General features: G+C 38.9%; 1 protein-coding gene across 3 annotated transcripts in view; it reads right to left on the bottom strand.

The window, feature by feature from the left end:
• Window positions 1-22243, bottom strand: part of DOP1B (DOP1 leucine zipper like protein B) — a 44094-nt gene extending 21851 nt beyond the window's left edge. For 2 of the 3 annotated variants that reach the window (XM_032196607.1, XM_032198272.1), the window contains exons 1-15: window positions 22184-22243; window positions 19863-20037; window positions 13520-13701; window positions 13255-13425; window positions 11065-11254; window positions 10116-10214; window positions 9268-9391; window positions 8444-8544; window positions 7876-7990; window positions 5815-5935; window positions 5262-5381; window positions 4557-4662; window positions 3874-4065; window positions 2357-3047; window positions 640-911 (exon numbers count right to left, since the gene is read on the bottom strand). In XM_032196607.1, the coding sequence (XP_032052498.1) occupies window positions 640-911; window positions 2357-3047; window positions 3874-4065; window positions 4557-4662; window positions 5262-5381; window positions 5815-5935; window positions 7876-7990; window positions 8444-8544; window positions 9268-9391; window positions 10116-10214; window positions 11065-11254; window positions 13255-13425; window positions 13520-13701; window positions 19863-20000 (2622 nt within the window). In that variant the 5' untranslated portion in view covers window positions 20001-20037; window positions 22184-22243. The remainder of the gene's footprint in view (window positions 1-639; window positions 912-2356; window positions 3048-3873; window positions 4066-4556; window positions 4663-5261; window positions 5382-5814; window positions 5936-7875; window positions 7991-8443; window positions 8545-9267; window positions 9392-10115; window positions 10215-11064; window positions 11255-13254; window positions 13426-13519; window positions 13702-19862; window positions 20038-22183) is intronic. The other variant, XM_032197429.1, reaches the window with a different exon arrangement.
• Between the last annotated feature and the right edge of the window lie 867 nt (window positions 22244-23110).

Raw genomic sequence — 23110 nt, 5'->3', positions numbered from 1 at the left:
TCTGCTTCTATTTTCTGGGTCAAAACATTACAGATTATACGTGTGTCAGGCACAGCAGCTGTAAGCACAGTAATTAACAGTAAGAGCCTGGAACCAACCCTCATATCAATAAATGATCAGGATAAGGAAAGCATCTTTGAAATAGATATACTGAAAACAAGGAGAAGGGCACGTTCTTGTTATCGTTCACCTACTAATATTGCCTCTTACCAAAAATGTCTCTGAGTGGTATCAAAGGTCTCCAAAGCCTAGTGTTTAGGCTAAGGAAAACTAGCCCTTCAAGTCAGAAATCAACTGCCTCCACCCTTAGAATCTGGGCACAGAAACGAAAAACCCATTCAAAAATAACCTGTCACTTTTGAACATCCTGTTGCGAAGTACATGAATATGAATTAAATTGCTTTAAAACGCTTATGGAAGCAAAAAAACAAAAAAAAAACAAACAAAAAAAAACAAGCAAACAAAAAACAACAACAAAAACAAACAAACAAAAACAAACAAACAACAACAAAAAAAACACCAGTAGTGTCATTGCAACATAAATATACTGCCCCAAACATTCATATCAATGTTTCCTTCCCCACCCCATCCCTGGACGTAGAGTGTAGTTGGGCAATAAAGAAAAAAGAATATTGATACCTGGTAGAAATCTGTTTTCTCCGAGATGATCTTCAGAACTCCAGGAGCAATGGGAGGAAGTGTGACCATCTGCAGCTTTCCAAGGAAGGGGTTGTGCCCAGAGACTTTGTATCGCTTCATTCTGTCTTCTATCACAAGCGCCAGTGACTGGGAATGGTTGATCACCTCCAGCAGCGTGAAGATGGACACGTTCTGAACGTAGCAGTCGTTCACACAGCAGCATACTGTCATTAAGGACTTCAGCCACAGAGGGAAGCTGGCATCGCAACCCCCTCGGAAGATAAGCAAGAAAAAAAAGGTTTGAATACTCTAAATGTCGTGGTCATATTTCCAAGAATTCTTCAATCAAGCTCACGGGGCCCACAGACAAAGACGATTGCTCAAATCCAACTGTGAAGAGCTTGTTTCAAAGCAAACTATACCCTTTCCCCTGCTTCTCCAGCAGAAAGCTCTCACAGGATCTCTGTGACCCACTAGCTAAAAAAATTTCTGCTTTCCAGTTTGTTTACTCCCAAATAGTTTTACAGCTGCTGTTTTTCAGCTGTCACTTTCAAAACTAACAACAGAAGCCTGCTGCTCCAGGGATGCTCTCTGCAGTAGCATTGAGGCTTAACATTTTAGCAACCGTAAAGTACACGAGGAATTGATATGGCTAACAACAGGTCAAGTCACTTTTGCCTCTCCTAAGTGAATAATCAGATAAAGTTTTATTAGGACTTGACTGGAGACAGTCTCAAGTATGAATTCCTACCTCTGGCTACAAAGCCAAATATTTTAACTGTTTTACCACTATGAAAAAATGAACACCTGTCCCGCATTGCATTCAACCCAGACCTTTTATTATAGGTTCTCTCCTTCTGCCTTTAAACCTTACTCTATTCTCCAGGCTGTACAGTTGAAAATTACTTTGAAAATGATCGATAATCCTAGCACAATATTCCAAAGAAACGTAATTATGAAAACAAATCTTCTAAGTACCTTGCTGACCATGTGGAAAGCACTGAAAATACATGGAAGTGTCCATGTCAAGCAGACAGCTCACCCATGCAGATGATAAGCATACCACTACTTTGCCAGGAAGACAGCAGAAATTTTTAATGAGGTGGAGAACCCAAAGTTCCAGTTTTCCACCTCACCATTCACTACAAGCCCATCTTGTCAATAAGCCATCAGGCCAGTAATTGCTGCTGCTAAAACTAATGAAAACTCCCAGCACAAACAGGCCCTCCAATTATACAAGACTATTCTTATATGTTAGCTTGAATCAAATTCCTTTCAACTTTGAGGGTAAGGGAAAGGACTGTTCTGCTTGCTTCTGTTATGGTTTGGAGCTCCAGCTTTCCATCTACTCTGCCTGCCTCTAACACTTCTCTCTCCCTCTCTTTTTTTTTTGGGGGGGGGGGGGGGGTTGTTGAAACTCCTGAACCCTGCCACAAACTCTCCAGGCCACAAGACCTTTTCAGCCCTTCTGCTACAAGTTTAGTAGTGAGAGCTTTCACAAGAACATGCATTTAAAAAGCTTGAGAAAAACCGTCCCTCAGCTCCAAGACACAGAACACATACAGATGTGGTAACTCTCAAATTCACAAGCAACTTGCATTCAGCCCTGTCAAACGGTGTTACTACCAGTCACAACTCTTGCAAGTAAGTGAGCTCACGCTGTTATTTGCACTCTCAGATATGCAAGTTTTTGTCCAGCATAGGAATCTTTTCTTACCAGGAATCTGAAACAAAGAGAGATACAGCTGTTCCATCTCCTCCTCTGAAAGGTAGACTGGGAATGTGGTACAATCCAACAACAGGTGACAAGCTGCAGCGAAAGCTTCCTTGCAGTCACTTCTAAGGGGTCCCAAGACAAGCATCACTTGCTCTAAGTCCCACTCTTCTTCCTTTTCTTTTTTATTACCAGAGTTGTGTTCAGAAGAAAGAAGATGGGAACTCTTGTTCTTGAACGGTGATCCTCGAACTGAGAACAAGTCTGAAAGTATTTGTTTAAACTGAGGTACAGTCATTTGCTTTGCTTCCCATGCACTCTTTTTCTTGCTAGCACTTTCAGGTAATCTGTAGCCATTTTCTTTTTTCTCTTTTCCCTCCAGATTCATTGCTGAGATGCTTTCATTACTTGCTTCTTGAAACTGCACCCCAAAAATGTATTTACTGGCAAACTTGGCAAGCAGCTCTTGGATGCAGTGCAAAGTCTTCTGCATGCTCCCCCCTTTTTTCCAGACATCATCTCTCTCAAGGGTCACAGTTGGCACTCCTAAGTGCTGAGAGAGCTCTGGGGAAGAAGTGCTTAGACCAATGCCGCTGTCTTCTGACTTCAGGGGAGGGAACGGAGTCTCATCCTCTTCCTGCAGCACTGACTTGGTCTCCAAGGTTACATCCCCACTGTCCCTTTTCACTGGGCTCTAAAACAGAAACAGTAACATGGTTAATGTGGCACTACGTAGATCATTTTGAAGTATGTGAACTGTGGCAAGCAAATAGAAACAGCAATGGAAGGAAAAAAAAAGAAATAGTAACTGCAATTTCTGGATGCAGATTACTTTCATAAAATCAGCACCAATAAGCAGTCCAATTCAATAGCATTTAAAATGTAACAAATGTTTATGTAGACCTCACAATCCTTGACTCATCAAACATCAACAGATCCATGTCTACAAATACTTGGCAAATAGAAATGTTTCCTTAAAAACAATTAATCACTGGAACAGTATTACTTATATCTGATTATTTCCAGCCAGATGCATTTCTTTGTTCTACTGCAAAACTTTGCCAGGCTGTGCTTGTGTGACTGCTTCATGCCATCTATTCCTTGTTCGCTGTCATGGTCTCCTGCACCCAAATAATACCACATTGTGTTAAACTAAAATATCAGTTTAAAGCCTTACGGACCCAACCAGCTGTAATGCTGGGCTTGACCTGGCAACTCTTAAGAACTGCATGACGCCGTGTGCCTTTTCAAATGGTTAAGATCACGTTCTTCTCAAGAGGTTGGATTATAGCCCCAGTTTCAGACAAGACTCCTTCATCCTCACAAGTAATTCAAACAAGTCAGAAATGGATGCCCAATATGATTTATAGGACACTGAGCAGCTCTTAAAGGGGCAAAAGGAGATAAGCTTTGAAAATCTTTACTGCTGCATTTATCATTGACATTTAGAGAATTAGCATTTAAAAATAAGGTTTGTCACTATTAACTGTAATGTCTATAAGTACTGGAGAAATACCTACCCCATTTCCACTGCCTGTCTCAACGTCCAAATAGGAAGGGGGCATTTGTACTTTGCTAAGCACCTTAAAACAGGTCCTTAAGGCATGAGTGAGTTCAGGTAAACTTAATACTTCCATGTTTTCTGAGAGAGATTGCACCATATAACTGAGCATCTGGGGAAGATACTGAGTCTGCACTTCAGAGTAGAGTTCCTAAAATAAATAAGAATTGTTTAAAATAGTTATCAGATATAATTATTCAGCTGTGTAGCAGCACTAGTTAATCATTGATAACATTGGTTCACGAATAGTTAAACTGTAAAAATTTGATTTGGTGCTATTCTTTCTTCTTTTATTCTATATGATAAAAACCAAATAATTCCCCAAATGTTTTAGGATAATCAGTAAGCTACTAAGAGACAAAGTCCCAGCAAATGATTTACCCAAGAACAAACAAAAAAAAAATACACATTTTCATTCCTTTCAAAGAATCACCATATTTGAAAAGGAAAACAATTTTCATTTTGCTAGGCAATAGCAAGGATAGCCATATAAAAGCACATGCAGCTATACTTTGCAGGACATGTCATGCATACACACAGGCCTGCTCATTTGCTTATTTCCATTTTATGTAGTCACAATACAAATTATTTGTTTTCAAGTATCTAAAGATGTTTAAGTAGTTAACTGCAAGTTTGACTTACCAAAGGAATCACGTCAAGAAGAAACACCAATAGTGTACAGAGCTCTGAAATTGTAGGAGGAGTACTAACATTTTCCAGAGGGTATCTCATCTTTGTAGATTTGTTTCTGGCATGGAGAGAAACTTCATTTTGTAAACTCTTTTCATATCAAAATTCTTGTTACAGTAAAATAGGTTCAGCAAAATAAGTACAAAATACTGACCTGGGACTTCTAATACAGCAGCATAAAACATTCTGTTAAAACCACCTAAATGGCAGCTTGTATGTGAGATGCTAAAGTGCTTCTAATTTTCAGATCAAATCTCTATAGACTATCTTATTAATTTAAGTATAACTTAATGTCTTACATTTAAAAGGAAACAAAAGGTTTTTTCTTCCTCAAAAACATTGTTCTTCCAGTGAAGACAAAGAAACTATCTTCCCTGTCCACCTCCCCTCTTAAGTCTTTCCCACCCTCATCTGCCATTTTTAAACATCACTTCTTTTGTTGTTATTTTCTTCCAGGTTATTTTTTCATGCAATTGATTACTTGATTGAATTTCTAAATTATTTTAGAATGAGACAGATATTTATGTTGCATGCTAACATATATTAAGGCCCTACCAAAATTTATTTTGATAAACTTTCTTTATGATCTTATATAGATATCTGTTAAGCAGCATTTTTGGGGGATGGAGAGGGATGTTATTGTTTAATAACAAACACCTGAAACAGTCTTCAAAACATTTGGTCATGTAATCCCAAAGGAAATCTGTGCTTAAGGATGTGATCAGCAAATTGACTGTTTTGACAATTTCCGAAGCATTTTTGTTCTCTTTGATTGCACTGTGTAAAAGGAGAAAGAAAATGGAAAAAAAATAAAAAGATGTCAGTGAGGATTTGAAGAGCATGCATGTTATATAGTAGCTAATGCATTCTAAAAACTTTTTTCCTCCTTACTCTGCGATCTACAAAAAAATGATTGCTTTAAATCAAGAGCTACATCAAACTGGAATGTCTAAATTTTGAGTATCTTTCTCCAAGATGAAAGAAATCAAACCTTATTTAATCAACACCAATGCCATGCAGTGTACTCCATTTTTTTCTGTGCTAATCGAAGAGAAATCACCTATGTGTGTAAAACACCTGGAAAGTCATAAGAAATCTGGTCTTTTATACAATAATATTAACTTAAGTAATATCATTAACTTATTTAAAGGAAGTTGGCTTAGTATATATGGTATGATTTCAGTTCATAATTGCAAACTTGTAGTTGTACCTTGCAAGTACGTTGCCACTTTGATTGTAGCTGAGTTTGAGATCAGAACCAAGAGCATCTTTGCAGTAGGAATAAAAGGCTCTAATAACTTCAAGGAACAGATCCCCAACAACCTGTGGCCCTACAATCGAAAGAAAAAAGTATCCCGTAATTGTGCCAGGCAGTTCAGTTAAAAGTTCACTTAAATTTAAATTAGTGGTTACTAGACCAAAACAACAACAACAACAAAAACATTAACAACAACAACAAAAATACCAAGACTCCTGAAGTATGAGGAAAATGTTTATGTGGCTTTTTAAAATGTCACAATTTTTGAAACATCTCAGTTAAAATGAACTTAACTACTTATTTTTTTAGTGGTGGTGGTGGTTTTTGTTTCTAAACTTTAGTTTATACCACTCTGGTGTTTCATTTTTATGAACTTTTAAAAGTAATATCTGTGAAGAAATAGCACTGATGCCGCACTACACTTAAGACAGTTCAGTAAGACACCTACACTGCAGTAATTGTAAGCGGGCATAATCACACCATAAACCTGCAATTCACATACCAAGAATAATCACCATGCCTGTATCTATGAGAAAATAAGCAGATTTCCCACTACACATTTATCATAGTAGCCTTGATTAAATTTTGAGGAACAAAATCTGAAAAAAATAAAAAAAGATATGTACTTGTGGAAGTTCAAGTTAGATGTGTACTGTCAACCACATCTGATTTTCATGGCCAGTACTTCTTTGTTTTATCTGAAATTGTGTATAAACAATAAACATGCACAACACCCCAAATACTGAATTTAAAAATATATATTTAATCCATTCCAATGAGTGTTTCTACAGGGGAAAAAAAGGAAGATACATCACTAAGAGTAGCAGAAAAAGTCAAAGATTCTTGTTATATTTTCTACTGCTACTTTTAAAAAATAAAGTTGTATTGCTAAAACCATTTCAAAAGCAAGTGAAAGTCATACTGGCTTAAGGTTCAAGAAATTATTCGTGTGCTGATCAAAAGAGAAAGAATATTGCTGTATAACGTAGTTCAGCAAAATAATCCATATTTGTGGTTCGGTTTAACACTGTCAGCAAAATAAAACGTATAACCCATCAGATTCACATAATATAATTGCAAAGATTTATCTGTACATGGTTCTTACAAAATCCTATGCAACCCTAAAATCTGTCTAGTCCTTTTAAGATTATTTTTTTTTTTGACACAGAAAAGAGAAGTTGCCCTTTAAAGGGCGGGCTGGCAGGGCCTCACCCTCAGGGAGCTTCTTGTACACAACAGCACCAACATGTGACAGGCAGGGAAGAGAAGGAAATGCTTCATAGCTCAGTCATGAAGTCTCAGACTGTACCTCCCACAGCAGGTACACCCCCACCTCCCCACACCCCTAACAGGTTATTTCCAGGTGGAGCAGCTGCAGGTAAATGGCACTGCCCATTTTGGCAGGTGTAGCACCATGAAGTTGCAGCCTACAGCGTCTGGAAAAACAACATCAACACCAGAGTGATGCAAGTCTATAGCAAGGCCCACAAGCAGAGCCAAGCACTGGAAACAAGTCCAGGGAAAACCAGAAACAGTACTGGTAGTTTTCTAAGTAGAAACCTTCTTATAAGATGGGGGGGGGGGGGAGAGGGGGGGGGAAGAAAAAAAAAAAAAAAAAAGATGCCCAATGGATCAAACTTGAAAGATTAAGCTCCAAGGAACAAATGGAGCAGAATATTGAGGTTAGGGCAGAAGCAGTTCTTTTAGACTGGACCCTCAGATTGCAGTTCTGGGCACAGCAGAAAGTTCTTGTTACAATACTTCCAGGCTACACAGTGCAGTGCTCTGCAGAAAAGCCAGAGATAACCTGAAGGGTGCTTGCTCCAGAGCACTGTTCTGAACCAGTTCAAAGGCAAGTAAGACAGTCCCCCTGCACAGTAATGCACAACACACACAAACTCAAAATTCAGAAGAATTCTGCAGGGTGTTGTCTGGAGTCCTACTTCCAAAGCTGATGAACACCAACTCGTAACAGATTTTAGCAGTCAGGACGGACATGACAAGTAACATTACCTATTTCAGGTTTATCAAGGAGACTGATTAGGATGCGGAAAGGTTTCAAATAGGCTTGATGCTGTTCCTCTGTATCAGACTCTGAGAATTTCTGATGTAAAATTTCAGCCAAACTCTAGGAAAAAGAAAACATCACAACATTATATGTAGAAGAGAGATTACCATTTTATTAAGCGCTGAAGTCTTCCTAAGTTTGATTTTGTACAGCACCAACTACGGTCGAATTTCAGTTTTCCCTATAGGGTAGACAAATCAATGACATCTTCCAATCATGAACACTCAAGATCTGATCTTATTCAGGGAAGCACGTTTAAATAATTCAGGTAGTTCATCAAAGATGCTACCCTTTGGTTTCATTAGATTCCATTTGTATTTGTAAGGACATATAATATTGGGACAAATAAAGCACAGCAAGCACTCAGATAGACGAAAATGTAACCACTAAGAGGACGCTATATTCAGAGTTAGAAAGCTTTGAAGGACAAGCCAGGTGGCACAGCTAACAATTTTAAACACAGTTTGAAAATTAAAAAGGTCAAAAAAATATCTGTATAGACTGACCACCAACCTCAACTAAAAGATCTTTAGAGTATTTTCCAAAAAAATAAATAGCATGGTCTTCAGAAGATGTTGAGTCTGGAGCGAAAGTACCCCCTTTAATATCAGAGCCTACAAGATAAACAGAGGCATCACAGGTACAGAGAAACACTGCATTACAGTCAACTACATACACCACAGAACACTACACACATATCGTCTATACAAGTACTGAAATTAACACTGCATTTTTTACATTTGTAATTTTAACATTTTGCTTGAAAGCAACTCATGTGCTGCCCAAGGAGAGCCCCCATAACACAGTTTGAGGCATCCAAATGTGCTATACTGAACTTTGAACTTAAAATCAAAACCAAAGTCAGGTCCAGACATGGGTCATCAAGGGCAGCCATCAAGCAACTAACTACACAGCTAGAACTCGTCGTAACACTTTTAGTCACCTCTGGCATTTAAAAGGAGGAGAAGCAACAGCTCTTTCACAACTCCTTCTTTGACAATTAAGCCTACAAAGGAATCTTTAATAGACTAGTTTAAAATAGTACCCTACTCCGCAGAGCACCGAACTACTCCTGAGTGAACTGTGGAAGGGGCCAGAAATAACTCATCAGATACCCGGTGATTCAGGGCAGTGAAATGAATTCAACTCTGAAGAGAAAATCTGTTCAATAAAACCAAGCATTCATTTGGCAAACAGGTACTTCATAAATGGAAGCTAAACAACATTTTATTTTATCATCTTCCATTAGCTGCTGAAATTGCATGTTACATTTTAACCATCCAAACAGTTTTCTTAGGTATTGAGAACACTAAATAGTGCAGTATATTGTGCAGTACCTAGCAACCATGCGTATAATCTTCTGTTGAGTGACATGTCTCTCCTCAGCAATGTCTGTGTAGCTGCTGACAGAATATGGACTAAATCAGACCTGCGCAGCAGAACAGCGCTTTCATCACAGTCCTAGGATGAAAAATAAAGATAGCTTAGCTGTTTATGAACACTGAAACAAGTCAAAGTTGTAATGAGGTGTCATTGTTGTTGCTGCTTTTTAAATTGGTAAGATTAGTGTTTTTGGAAAAAAACATCAACAACACAGTATTTTGTATACTAAAAAATTCAGGAAAGGGAATCTGACAGTTGTGTGACCACTTTCATATTTATAGCACAGAGCCATGGTTAAGCTAAAAATACTGAAGACTTCATTATGTTATTTCTTAAGACTTAAAATTACTTGGTACCTTCAAAATACTGACTATACTACTAGGTGAGTTAGGAAACGATGGGGAATAGCTAATGTTTTAAGCAGCATTTGTTTTTCTCGCCTTTCACAGAAGTATCTTACTTTAGTACAGACAAACCCAAATGCTCATTTTTTCTCTGTGCAGCTTCTCAGGCCTGAATACTTCAAACACCTTCCAGTTATCCCAACTTTCACCGTCAAAGCACAGCTTCATTTGAAGCAGTCTGATGATGTAAAACTGAGTTAGCTGTAAGGGGTCTGAGTAACAGAGGTCTCTCTGCTCCTATTAAAATTGACAGAGGAGCAAAAAACTGCAAAATCTGTTTACTGATTTAGAAAGTCAGACAAAATTCAGCCATTTGGTAATAACAGCTGGATTGGTTCCAAAGAAGATACTTTTCTGCACAAAATGCACATGTGACAATATTAAAATAGTCTTCTTACCAAAGCTGTATAAAATGGGAAGAAGAAGAGAATCACTTCCAGAGTGTTTCTTTGCACAAGAACATTTGAATCCAGTACTGATACGCACAAAGACTTCATCTGTAAAAGGAAAAGAAAGCACAATGGTGTTTTACTTCATGATAGTATTTAATGTACAATCACTGCAAATAACCACAAGAAGAAAAATAAAGCAAAAACATTTTTTTTTTTTTACAAATCTTATTTACAAATATTGAACAATATTGTTTTAAATAAGAGGATACAGTACACATTTACTTCCCATACCCCAAGAAGCGTTTTGTGGAATGTTGTCAAAATATTATTAATGCTTACAAAATACTTGGTTTTGGAACAATACAGAATGTCACAATGTGGTATCACTAGCTACCAGTCTCACAAAATGCAGGTATTAATTACATAAGGTAGCATTATAGTAATTGTATCATGAAAATAAATTACTAGCTATTGAAGTTTTCTATTTTACTGAATAAAAAGATACTAAATTTCAGAATTGTCTTCTAGATTGTAAACACTTGAGAAATCCACATTATAAATTGTATATAAGGTATTCAGAATTTTGCCTCAGATATAATTCAGAACAAGTAGATGTATCTTTATATGTAATGTAGTACATTTATCTTCTGATTTGAAACAGAGTCAGTCTTTTAAGGCCTTATACAGTACTGATTATCAAAAAGTACAGAAACTTCAGTAGATTTGCATTCTGCAGAGTAAACAAAATCTGTATGGGAGATTCTCAGGTACATTTCAGACACAATGTTCACATGAAGAAATCGTATCAAGCAATTCTGAAGTGTAGACCTTTCAGCCTTTTTTCTCTGACTCTTAAGAGTGTGTCATTCTAATACAACACAGAGAAGGCACAACCTGCTAGTATGCTGGCATTTTGGTAGATAAGACTGTTCCACAAGGAGCGTGATGAACTTACTGTGAGCTTATAATCAGTGCCAAGCATGTACTTCTGCTGTTTACCGGACAGCTCTCTGTTGATATGACTGACAACAAAAAGAGAAGCAGGCAGCCTGATGGACGGGCTGACCAGAACGCTGCCCCAGAGTGCTCCATAGAAAACTTCTTTGCCCATTAATAAGGAGAGCTTCACAAGCAAAGCATCTGTTCTGTACAGAAATATATTTGACACGAAGTAACAGATTTGTTAGTACAGTTTTATACCACACAAAGGCAATTCTACACAAAGCTAGTATTCTAGGTCACAACATTTATTTATTTTCATCCTCTTTGTATTATCAGTATTGCGCGTTTTACATGAAGATGGCCAGCATCTGATTGAATGAACAAAAAACAAACAAACAAAAATGCTAGCCTCAAATACTTTGTCACTGTGCTACTCACTGAAACAAAGTTTCTCTGCATACTTTGGAAACTTCTACAGTAATCATCTGCAAACAGTAAGCTCTGAAGAAATTATGGCAGCAGCTCTGATTGCACAATATTTAACGTATGTAATGCTGAACTGGAAATACTTTAAGCTAACGGTAGACTTGGAAAGCCAATTTTATCAGCCTGGAAACTGGAAGATATCCCATATATTCATGCTTACAAATCGATGGGCTCAACTTTTAAGTCTTGAATGAACAAAAACATGAGATAAAGTGACACTGTCAGTTATTGCACATAGAACTGGTACACTGAATGGCAATCATGTCAGAGGTCCTATGACTAAAAGGCACATTCTCTGCTTTGGCAACTGTGTCAGTACTCTGGTGTCGAAATCTCACATGAGGAATGTAGAAGTGAAAAGGGAGAAGTCCAGTACAGAAGAGGAAAAACAAAAAGTCATCCCAAACCTCTACCCATTTCTTTATAAAAAGTAGCCTTCAAGCCATTTTTTCTTTTCCATGTATGTGTGTATGTTTAAGCATTAGAAGGGAAGTGTCTAGTCTGAAGCACAACCTGAGCTAGTACTTCTACCACTTTTAGGAACAGCAGGAGATGTATTAGTACTAATTCATAATGTCAGTTTCAAAATGAGCTGAAACTCTTTTAAAGGCTCGAGATGGATAGAAAATTTAGTTCCAGCAGATTCCCTTTCTTCCCACGTCCTCAACAACCAGTGCTATTGGAATGAGGAAAACTATGTATCATCACTGTGTCTCATAAGCCTGCCTGACAAAAAGCACATACTAAAATTTATCTTTCTACAGCAGATGTATAAGAGGTATACACGTGTCCACAGATCTGGAGTTGCCAACTGAATGCTATTCACCAAGCTGAGAACACATGCCATCTATTCTTAGCTGCTCCAGTGACTGATACAAGTCTTCAGTTTAACAATTGTTTCTAAGAGGAAGTATTAGATGTAGAACTGTTTTATCAACCTTGGTGTATGTAGTTTACCATTCAAAAAGGGCAGAGAGCAGCCAACACATCCAGATTGGAAACACAGAAGGAAGTGCAATGTTTAGTGACATTGCACATAAACATAAACAAATGCAATGTTTAGTGACTGTTTAAGCAAAGAAATATCTGAATGAAACCTACAGTAGTTGAACTCTTATAAGATCTTACAAAACAGCTCCTGTAACTGAAATAAAACCATTACACAAATGGGTGCTCTTCTCAGCACGCTTATTGATCCTGACTTTATCATACCAAATGTCATTGTCATTACTGCCAGGGGCACCTGGGAATAAGTGAGATTATTTTTTCCTCAACAGATCCTGGAAGGGTTGCTTATGTTTTCAGAACCTGAGGGTAAGTATCTGCTATAGGAAGACTGAAAAGAAGATACAATTCAGCTGCTCTCTCATGTTACAACATTTAAATAGAATTTCCCACAGAGCAGTGGTTTGGAGAGTCAGGTTAATTATTCAGGAGTTTGGAAGAGTTTTTAAAAATGCTTTTTCATTCTCTTCTCTCAACACATCTATTTTTAACCCTCCTTTTCCTCTTCTGTCCTTTCCTCCTCCTGACATGAAAACAGAAGGGGAAAGGGTTTTTAATGCTATTCATTGCATCTTTCAAGGACTCCTCATTCTTCGACCCTTAGAAGCCCTTTATCAAACCTCTTTACATTGATAACCAAAAGAAATTCCTTGAGAATTACCTAAGAAAGCAAAACACTGTGTATTACTTTTAAATTAATGTTAGTTCTCACCTGTCATAAATTTCTGACCCTTCTTCCAGTCCAGGCAGCAGTCCAATTACAAAGGCTTGAAGACCAGGCAGGAGGGACTTTTGGAGAGGAAGAAAATATTTCTCATATAAACCAAGAAGAACAGGCCTCACTGACATTGCTGCATTTGCCAGAAGAGGAAACAAACCAGAGCTATTTAAAAAAAAAAAAAAAAAAAAGAATAAAAATTTAATTTAGTCAATTAAAAGAGGCTGTGAAATGCATAAGCCTTTAAAGAGAAGCTTACCTGTACAAGAATAAGTCCTTGGCAAGCCATTTTGTCCCAATTATTTTAAAGATTATTTCATAAGTTTCTAGTGCCTTTAAATGTACTCCACTAGGTAGTGCTGGATGCAAACACTGAGATAATCTTTTACTGATGATCAGACGCCTTGGCAACAGAGAATACTTCAGGTTACTCTGAAGAGCCTGTGGCAGAAAGGAGATTAGAATGAACAGCTGTAACGTTAAAGATGATATATAATATAAATGTATTTCAAAGGTTTTCTATTAGCAAACTGAGAACTAAATAACATATTCAAGAGTTTTCTCCCATAAATGCAGTTTGTTACACTTAACCAGCAATTGAGTTTCCATATAAATTAGTCATGAATAACAGAGAAAAGTCTGGTCTTGCTGTCCCTAGAAACTGGAACTGGAAGTCAAATGAGGGGACAGGGACAGTGTTCCCTTACCCTACCTCCAATAATAGTGGGGAAGTGACAAGAGTCTGGCAATAACATAAGAATTAAATAACCGTCTTTCCTCATAAATCAACATTTCACTTATAGCTGAAATAAACAACCCTTCCACCAATGCAGGCATGGTTAGATGGGACAATAGCATCTTTGATGTTACTTATAATCCTGTGTGGCTATATTCAGTAAGCTTTAGTAACTATAGCCACTGTACAGATGTATAAGTAAAAAAAACTTCAGGATAGGAAATAATTAAGTATTGCAGACAGGCCAGGTCTCAGGAAAAACAAGCTGTATCACTTCTCTTTGGAAAGATTACACTTTTCCTCAAACGATGCATGCATTTCAGCAGGGTAATTAAATGTGCTTCTGCAATTGAGAAAGAGATGATTAAATAAAGAGGTAGCAAGTAAATGCTACTTCAGCCTTTGATCACCATCTGCTAAGGCAAACAAGTGTTTTACTGCAGGTCGGCATTTGGGATGTTTTGAGGATTAGGCAAACTCTTGACTCTCCCAAAGGGTAAGCCACAGTTTTATTCTGTGCAGCTGCTTTAAACTCGATGTTCATCTACCATGCCTGAAAAAAGGTTTTGAAAAACCAATGGACAAATAAGCTAAACTCAATTAAACTCAATTAAAAAAATAGTTCAGCAATGACCACAGCATTCATTTGAACACTGAATCCTGAATACTCATATCAGTAAGATGAGTATCAGCATGAGTATATGAGTATCAGCAGTAAGAGACAGAACCCATCATATTTACAAGTGTGTGCAGTGTATCATTTAAGACTTTGCAGTAGATGGCCATGAGAAGTTAGAATCCACGACACTACCATTGCATTTTATCTCCCATTTGCCGCCCTGCCTATGCTGAGAGACCAGTCGTTAGGGAAGAATTTCTAGTAAATACACTTCATTCAAGAAGAGAAAGGCTGTGAGTCTGTAACTACAGTAAAACAGAAAGAAACGTCACACCACTCTGAAATACATACAGTACAAATGCCATTTGGAGCCAATTCATTTCCCTTCTTCTCCACAAGGAGATCTGCATTTTAATAGGTATTAAAAACTAGAATTGAAGAATACAGCAGAATTTCACACATGAAATTGAAACAAGTTATATTTGTGGAATTATCTTCATACTTGAGAGGGAGAAAAGAATACTTAATATGTTGTTGTCTTGCAGCAACTTCAAAACCAGGTTGAAAGCTGGACTTTGAAACATTCTGTTTATATTGGTTGGTATATATTTGCCCACACCCTCTGTATATACAAAATAAGGTAATTACAAAAAATATGCTAGTGGTAAATATTTTCTCCCCGACCTTAAGATCGAACAAATACCATCTTAATATTCTACCAGGCAAAATTTAATATTATCTAGGTAGAAAACAGCAGATGGACAGCTCTCCTCACGGGCTTGGGAACTGACGTGTACCATTCACCCATTCTTTCGATTCTTGTGAGCTTGATTTGATGGTATTCAGCTACATATGGGCTGAAGCCCACCCACTTTTTTCTCCTTTTCTCCAACTGCCTTCCACGTTAGCAGTTATGATGGCAGAAGTGTTAAATGTCACTGGCACTCCTACTAAGAGTTGGCTGGAGAAGCCTGGACTGTCAGCAAGCACTCCACACAAAGTAAGATCATCACAGGGTTTGGTTTTCATAGATCAGTGAGAAACCAACAATCCCAGAAAACCAAGAAGCATTTGACCTCCCACTGGCTTTTAAAATAAGGATTTTTTTCCTGGCGTACTGAACAGAATGAGACATACAAAACAATTACTTGTGTCCATGTGCATATCCAGATTGCAACTTTTTCAAGGTTCTTTTTCTTTATGGCTGACCAGAGAATATATTATGCACACATAAGATTTTCTAATGCATAAGCATGCTTATAGTTTCTTTGAACATGAGATATAAAGGATAGAAAGGAAAGACTATTTACTCTTTGTGACAGTGTATACACATGACCTAAAGCACTAAACAAACGCAGGCACACATACACAAACAGGAGTATTTTTGTATCCACGTTTACTGTTTTAAGAAAACCTGCACTGCTTTATAGAACCACTAGAGATCAGTTTGCTCAATTTGTCTAGACATAAAATAAATAAGCAAATCAAGTAAATATTTCTATTCACCTAACTAGAATTCTAGAAAAATGCAGCATGTACATCCATCTGTAAGATTATCTTCAATCAGGAGATACTCTTAAGTCAACACTAGTTGGGAGGGGATAAAGGAGAGCCTATGATTCCATTTTCCACTGATCCATATTCCAAGTAAGTATGAAAAAAAAAAAAATCTAAACAGAGCTCCAGCTTCTACTAAAATAGCAGTGTGAAGTTCAAAGACTGTAGTGAGGAAACTAAACTGGGAGCTGGAGTTATATCAAAAGAAGAAAAAAAAAGACATATCCCCAGTCCCGCACACTGTGTTTGTGCGCTGGGTGTGAAGTTTCATAAAGCTATTACAAGGCAAAGCTTCCTTTCTTGAAGATACAAGGCTCGTCTTCAACAGAAGGCAAGTGGTGCTCGTGTTTGCAGCTCAGCCAACGGCTGTCATAAAGGCACGGCAGTCACACTCCTCATATGAAGTAACTGGTATAATTAATGGCTGTGCTCACAGGCTCTGCATTTCAGAAGAATCCTTTTCTTCCCTCCCCTCAAGAACAGACGTATTGTAGGATTAAATGTTACTACTGAAATAACACTTGTGTAGCAGCAATGGTTTTTGTAGTTTCTTCCCCCTTTCCCTCTACTCTGTTTGAATTCGGAATAGAGCTACAAGCATTTTGGATATTAAAAATAATAATAATAAAAATTAAAAGCATCTCTTTCACAGGCAGGCCTGCATATGTTGAGCTACCACCTATTTCTAGGTTAGGGAAAAAGAAAGAAAAGCCCTAGAAATTTCTTCTATCAAAGAGATTTTGCAGAGCTGTACACAGTTGTATCCTATTACAACATTGGAACAAGCCAGCAAAATCCACAACAGCACAATCCCATTTAGCTCTAAAACAATTGTGGATGCAGCAATCTGTGCTGAAGATCTGAAAACCTTAACCACAAAACAGTGTTTTCCAAACATATGCAAATTTGCAAAAATAATAATAAAAGAATAGTTTGAAGCTGTATCCATGAACAGTAATGAGAAGAGAATAACCCCACTCTTGAAGCATGAAGTAGCTTAGGCTGCAGCTACTAAAGGAGTTGTTTATGTAACTAGAGATAGGACTCATCACCATAATGTGGGATAACACACACTATACAAATTTAAAACCAAAAATCTCTCCCCTACAAGCTCAGAGTGTAGCTTAAGTAAGATAGCAACTTTCACCAATGCTAGCTTTTGTTAAAAGAAGTTTCCCTCCGACTTTCATTCAGGCTCACACTTGGTACCTGCAATTCTGTTCAAATGCTGCAGGGGAGATTCACCTGATATAACCCTAAATGTCTAGGTCAGCTAAAAAACACGCGCAAAACTGCAGTAATTCACCTCAGGCTCCCTATAGAGTCAGTGAGGAACACAGGCAGTTTTAGGACAGGACTCATCTGGCCTACTTTAAAGAGCAAGAGGTGAGTCACAACTAACTAAAAACCTTTCTTTCTCCCCCTGCCTGCCAATGATTCAAAGTAAAGCTGTCCACAGCAGAGATAGACAAAGTTAGATAAGGTTCATCTCTCTCAAATGGCAAAACACAATCTTTTGAGAGATCTACGAACTGACCGCTCTGGCTGATCATTCAGACTGAAGCTGACCAGTTTCTCTGCTGCTTCTGTGGTTCTAAAAGTCACCATGAAACAGAATTTTGATTGAGAGAAGCAACAGAGAAGCTGCGAAAAGAACCTTTAGTTTAACCTTAGTAGGCAAGGCTAAATAGGTAATAGAAAACAGTACCACGGCTGTCTCTGTTCACTGAAAGTAACGGCATCAGGAGCTCCAAGATCACTTTTTTAGTCACGGCCAAAAGCATCTGGATCTGCTCCCTCCGTTCTTTACCCTCACCTTTAAGTAGGAAGAGATCGCACTGATTCCTCCAGCCCTTGCACTGAAAGAGTGATTCTACTGAACTTCTATGGCAGTAAGTGAGGATGTGGGTGTCTGCTTGTGAGACTCAATAGTACAAAGTAACTGTTGAAGCCTACCTATAGGAGAAAAAGCCTCAGAAAATATTACAAGTACATAAGCAAAAACACCCACAATTAAAGTCGGCAATACAAATATCCTTATAAAGCTTATGCTTATAAAAGCATGAAAAGTCCTCCCAGAACTCCTCGACTTACTCCTCTTCACTCTCTCGGTTTCCATTTTCATGTTTGCTTAGCAATAGGCATCACTGCTCTCCGGTTACTGACACCCAGGTTCACGTGCAGCGTTAAAAAATGTTTTTAAAGACATTTTTATCACTAAAATAATGATAGTCTACTTCCTCCTCCCCACTTTCTCACTGCTCATTCATTTTTGGGTTATAAGAAACCAACTGCAGATGAAATTAGGCTCTTTACGTTAGAACCCTCTACAAACAGAACTCACCAACAATATTTATGTTTTAGATCATAATAGATCAAGCAATCATAGAATTTAAGAGAATAGCTATCGACGCCTTATTTCACAATCTTCCTTCTGGTGGCACATTCCCCTGACTTATCTGTTGTCATCCCTATTTTCAGATAACAGGCAGAAGCAGATGAACACTGGGGCTGATTGCTCTACCAACTCTTATGCTCCTAAGACGATTAAGTCCACAAAATACCACAGCAGATGGACTGATGTAACAGCTAAAAGCCTTCTTGCTTGGCTTCTGCTGTGCTGCTATGTGTTTTGGCAATTCTGTACCTGCATAAGAGTTTTGGATCGGTGTTAATCAGTTGCAGTGTATTTACCTAAGTCATGATAAAAGGTCGAAGCCGAATTCTTGACTTAGGTATGTAATCTCTAACCCTAAGTCTGATTTTCCCTTTCCAGAGAAGCATTCTGAAGGCCTTTATCTCTCCTTATTGCCCTCAGCGGGAATCACAGAGTGAAGGCAGAAACAGTGAAGGCAGAAACATTACTCCTATTGACAGCAAATCCAGCTTCTCTCCACAAAGAGGGAAGAACTTGGCTTGCCCTTTAAAAAACCTTCGATTTGAACTCTCCTCCCCTTTGAAAACTGTAAAATTAAGGTTTAGCAACAACAGCAAAATCATGTGGGGCATCTGTTCTAACAATAGATGCTGCCTTATGAATTCTGCAAGTTGTCTCCTCCCATCCCTGTTTACTTGATGACGCAACTACTCTTGCTCCATGTACACTCACGACAAGCGTTATGTTAAAATAGACCAAATGGGACACAAATAACATACACCTCATTCCTTGGCAAGAGAAGACACACTTCCTAGGTGTTTTCCTGTACAAGTCTTTTTCTTTCTCCCTGTATCCAGCCATATTTTCCATGGTCATACAAAATGCACCAGCAAATCAGTTATTTCCCCAAATACAATGATGTAGTCAACTAAGCATGATCTTTAAATATGAATTTTGACTCAGAAGCTATGCTAAAATCTTTGAGCTTTTGTCCTACATAAAGCATTACTTATCTGCTCTAGACTGCTCTAATTTAACCAACATCCTGAAGATTTTTTTAAGGTAAAATCTAAATTAGGCTTAAACTGTATAAAGGAAACAAACACCATTCAAATGAAACCTATGCTGATTTTACCAGATTTTCTCATATTCATATAAAAGATTCTGATTCAGTGGCTTCCATTACCCCTTCCTATATGAAAGAGTATTTCTTGAATGATTTTTCAATTTTGCTATGTACTGTAAGTTACAGAAAATTTAATAACAATACAAAGACAATAAATCAATGAAAAAAGATTCCTGTAACACCATACCTTGTTGAGTTTGCCAAGGGAAGATATAAGATCTGCCCATTCACTTGATGATTCAAAGTTTCTCAAAGCTTTCTCAATTGCTGAAGAATAATTTCTGTATCTATAATCGCCAAGTAACTCCTGCTCTTCTGGATCCATCTTCAGTTCTCATATCAAGGTGAAATTTCCTGGTAAACTAAAATATGTACATAGTTACAAAGAGGAAAAGGAAACTTAAGATCTGTCAAACCAAAAATAATCGTAAGATAACAATAGATAAATAGAAACACTGACAGATTGCAACGAACTGGTCATCTGATCAAGTTGCAACATGAAGCCAAAAAGCATTTTACAAGCATGACTTCAACTCTCCACTGCCTGTTTTTGTGGTTTTGCAGTCACATTTTTCTATTTATGAAACATGTTTTTTTCCTTCCATGCACGTGGAACTGTCACACAATAAAAAAAAAGGAAAGGAAAGTATAAAAGTCTCATTGTAAACAGGCTGAGAAGCGGTTAGGGAGACATACATAGCTTTCATAACTTATCTGGGCAGTGTTTTGAAACGTTAACTGTAGCAGTGGAACGTGAAACATCTCATATCCAAATATGAATTTTCAGGGGCCTCCTGGCTCATAGCAGAAGGATCCCTCAGAACTCAGCATCTCTACTCGTCAGCAGCCGATGTAAAATTTGAGGTGTTGTGCAGGACTGTCAAGCCATGCGCTCAGGTCTTCCTATAGCTCACCAAAATGTATTCACATGCTTTTACAGAGTGAAAAAACGAGTTTTACAGGCCTGATTTCTTCATATTCTGTAATGCATTTAGGTTAAAAAAATAAATAAAGCAAACGAAACCTGGTTTAGAACAAAAGGAAATGGGCCTGGTTGCATTTTACATACTATAAATCATATCTGCACTCCTATGTTAGCCATGACAGCAGTTCTCCTGACAGACAATATCGCAATAATCTCTTAGACAAATGCTTAGGTTTAAGGATGGTAGGCTTAGGTCCACCCGTGCTATATCACTGACAGAAAAGTAAATGAAGTCCTATTCAGAAACATTTTATGTTTCTGAAAGGTATCTTCATTCAGTTCCCTACTGATAGGTCACAGAAATATGTCTGAGTGATCTACACCCTTAAAAAAAACACAACGCAACAACAACAAAAAAGGAGCAACCGTGTGTTGTCCTTAAACTTTAACAAACAACAATAACTGCGTTGAGATAACATTTTGGTAGCAAACTCTCAGAAACAGAAAAACGCCAGCTGATGCACCCAAAAACAGCAAATATTTTTAAAGTCAGCTTTTGCCTTTGATAGTGCCCTGATAGTAGTGTTCTGTCATTGCTAATACAGCCACTTCACGTTGTCCAACCTAAAACCACCTCTCTAAAAAAAAAAAACAAAACAATATATATATATATATATGCACATATATAGTATTATGGCAATGCTACGAAGACCATGTGCTGCCTTTTTTTTTTTTTTTTTTCTTTCCCCACCACGGTAAAGATTTTAAAAGCTTCTGTTTTCACCAGGATGTATGCAGTACTTCTCGCGGCAGGGAGATTACAAAAACAAACAAAACCTATTTCCCTCTGCTCTTGTAAGCACCTTAACCATTGGACTGCGTTCATGCTGCCTAAAAGCAAGCAGGAGCTAAGAAGCACTGCAGAAGCTCCGTGCAAGCCAGGAGTACCTCCAGCTTCATAAATAACGCGTCTGCCCAGACCATTCAGAATCCTGCAGCCACTTTGCTGCCAAAACACATCCAGTTTCTCCATTTCTTAATGGTAAATAAAGGCAGGGATCGACTAACTGAAGAGGAATCAATCCCATTATCGACAGCACTTAAGGATGATCTAAATATTCTGTGATGGTCGCGCCTGAAGCATTCTCAGAGCATTAAAACCTGGTCTATTGAGTAGAGTCTAGATTGAGCTTGAGGGTAAAACAGAAGGTACTGCTCAAGAGGGAAAAAAATAATAATGGTAAGACTTCAACTGGGGGGAAAAGAATTTATTTGGACACTTGGCTCTGACAAAAGGGCAGCACGGCGGCAGGCTGCCATCCCCAGCAGCAGCGATGGGCTGGGTGACTGGACGCACACCAGCAAGCTTTGGAAAACCCAACCATGCCCATGCCCCACAGATGATGGAAGGTTTATTTTTTAAAGCAGCAGGTCGCTGACAGGTGGCGTCTCCCCAAACCCGGGGGACAACGCGACCCCCGCGCGAAGCCGGGCCGCCAACGGCCCCCGTCACGTAATGGCGGCCGCCGCGCGACGCCCCCCCCGCGCCCCCTCCCCACGAGCCGTTCCCGCCACGCCGCTACCTGGGGTCCCGCGGTGCGGGCGCGGCGCGGTCCTGGCGCGACGTGTCCCGGGCGGCCGGGGGGCGGGGCCACGCAGTCCCTATGGCAACGCGGGGGAACCGCCCGGCCCCGCCCGCTTCGGAAGCCCGGGAGATACCATTGAATGGAGCACGGGGGGGATGTGGTGGTAGATGGGTGTGGGAGGGCTCCGGGTGGCCCTCGACACACGGAGGCAGCTTTTGTCTCTACTCGCTTTTAATTCACTGGGGAAGACTGCCTGCTGCGTGGGTCGGTGAGCGCTACAGAGGGTTATCTCCTCCCCTGTCCCCCCCCCGGTGAGGGGAATGGTACATCCCAGCGTCTCCCCTTCTTCCAGCGCTCCGGGGGGGGAGGCGCTCCCAAAATGGCGGTTGGTGGCGGTGTGAGGCGGGGAGGGGGCAGCTCGGACCTCTGCCCGCTGCCTTTTCAAAAGGCTCAAAAGAAAGTCGATATGCACGGCTTCTAGTACTCACGGTGAAAAAATAAACTGGCATAATACCTATGGAAAATAAATCACGTGATCCTGCCAGACAAGGATTTATATGCTGTGTGTTATATGTGTTTACATATACTATTTAACCTCCGTGCGCATGTGTGTCGAGACGGAATGTAATCCTGGCAGTTAAAGTAGTTGAAAATTTCAAGGAACATCCACCTGCCTGCTCAGTTATTCCAGATAGAATAGCATTTGTGGCTTTTAAGATTATGATACTGTTTCAGCAATGATCTCCAGTAAATTTCATGTTAATGCACTCTCAAATTTTCTTCAGACCACCTGCCTTTCCTCTTCCTCGATTTTAGTAGTATAATTTGACATGTTCATCTAGCAAATAAAAGCAACATCTAAGGGCAGTTCATGAGACTGCTTCGTGCACATGCTAGAAGAATGGAAGCAAGGTGTGGTGGCAG

Source organism: Aythya fuligula, chromosome 1 (genome assembly GCF_009819795.1).
Source record: "Aythya fuligula isolate bAytFul2 chromosome 1, bAytFul2.pri, whole genome shotgun sequence".
NCBI lineage: Eukaryota > Metazoa > Chordata > Aves > Anseriformes > Anatidae > Aythya > Aythya fuligula.
Note: the sequence above shows the minus strand (reverse complement) of the source record. Positions and strands in the feature narration are given on the sequence as shown.